Source organism: Chrysochloris asiatica, unplaced genomic scaffold, assembly GCF_000296735.1.
Source record: "Chrysochloris asiatica unplaced genomic scaffold, ChrAsi1.0 scaffold00856, whole genome shotgun sequence".
NCBI lineage: Eukaryota > Metazoa > Chordata > Mammalia > Afrosoricida > Chrysochloridae > Chrysochloris > Chrysochloris asiatica.
In genome coordinates, this window is record NW_006409374.1 from 59,322 (window position 1) to 60,811 (window position 1,490).

Sequence of the window (1,490 nt, forward strand, 5' to 3'; positions counted from 1 at the left end):
ATCACACAGGGTCCACTGGACACAGACGGCCCTATCCTAAAGTAGGGTGGGTCTCTGCCATTACACAACAAAGGCAAATTTAATTTCCTCTATAATATTTTATGCACAATAAATGTTTGTTCATGATTAAAGGCAAAGAAAACCCCCGAGAGGCATACAAGAGCCAAAAGCAACAGAAGTAAATGCTATCATGTGCACAATTCTGCAATAACAGTGGAACAGTGATCTATGAGTGGGTACAAAGACAGACACAAGCTGAGCAGGTGTGGGGAGGACTACACCCATGAATATGGAGATGCTTCTACATAACCATATTGCCAAATGAACACTCTGTTGGGACCCATCCCAGGGCCCCAAGTGTGGGAATGAGTGTCTTTTCTTCAAAATTATTATAATCCTGTTTATTGTATTTGAGGGTTTTTTTTTTTTACTTTTTGAAGGAAGTAGGGACTGGATGACCTTTCTTATACTTTTTACTACATCCTGAATTGACGAAGAGGAATGCATGCCTTAGGAATTTGAATTAACCAATCGGGTAAGGAAAAAGACTGTACGGTCTAAGCCCTAGCCAATGGGGTAAGACAAAGCCTTAAGACTTACATCAGAGATAAAACTTGAGTGGACTGTCCACTTGGTGTGCTCGCTGCCCTGCTCCTGTACAGCTACACACATGCATCCTTCTGCAGAAGTAAATTTTGCCTTGCCGAGGTAATTTAGTCTCACCGAGTTTCTTTTTGTGTGACATCGGGATTCATTTCTAACACAAGAAATAAGCTTCTCTAGCATCCTCAGAATGACCTCTGCCTCTGTCCCATGGGAATCCTTCACACTTCCCCACACCCTGCCCTGCCCTCTGTGCTCAGCCCCCGCCCTGCTGGGCTTGCTCAGACTGCCCACTTACTAGAGGCAGCTGGGCAGCAGCTGAGAAAGGCCTCTGGGGCCAGGAGTTGAACTAACCTGAAAGGCATAGGTATCATTGACCAGGGCATCCCCAAACACGAAGCTTGAGCCAGCCACTGTGTAGCTCAGGAAAATCTAGAAGGAGAAAAGGAAATAGAACACAGAAGCATGGTAAGGAAGGGAGCAGAGCGGGTCGAGGCTGGGAGCAGCTGGAGACTTGTTTACTTTCCCACTGCTCAGAGCCTGGTGCAGATGCCAAGCCTGCAGGTCTGCTTCTTCCCAAGGATGCAGTCCTTAGGTCCAGGGCCTTTCTCAGGGGATCAGTATTGTTGTTGTTGTTGTTAAGTGCCGTCAAGTCAGTTCCAACCCATAGCAACACTGTATAGAGCTTCTGAGGAGCAGTTGGTGAGCTTGAACCACTGACCTTGCAGTTCAAACCGACTTTGTAGTCTAGTACATTAACCCACAGTGCCACACCAGGACTCCCGGGGGCTCGGTACCACCTGGAAATACTTCTTCAGTCTTCCACTATGATTGCTTGCTCCCTCTGAGCGCTTTCTACAGAAAAGACACCTACCTATTAAGACATT

The 1,490-nt window shown here is 46.7% G+C and overlaps 1 protein-coding gene across 1 annotated transcript in view; it reads right to left on the minus strand.

Moving 5' to 3' along the window:
* LOC102818008 (sodium/nucleoside cotransporter 1-like) overlaps positions 1-1,490 on the minus strand; it is a 53,026-nt gene that overhangs the window by 49,545 nt on the left and 1,991 nt on the right. Inside the window, exon 3 of the mRNA XM_006878002.1 lies at positions 958-1,035. Coding sequence (XP_006878064.1) covers positions 958-1,035 — 78 coding nt within the window. The remainder of the gene's footprint in view (positions 1-957; positions 1,036-1,490) is intronic.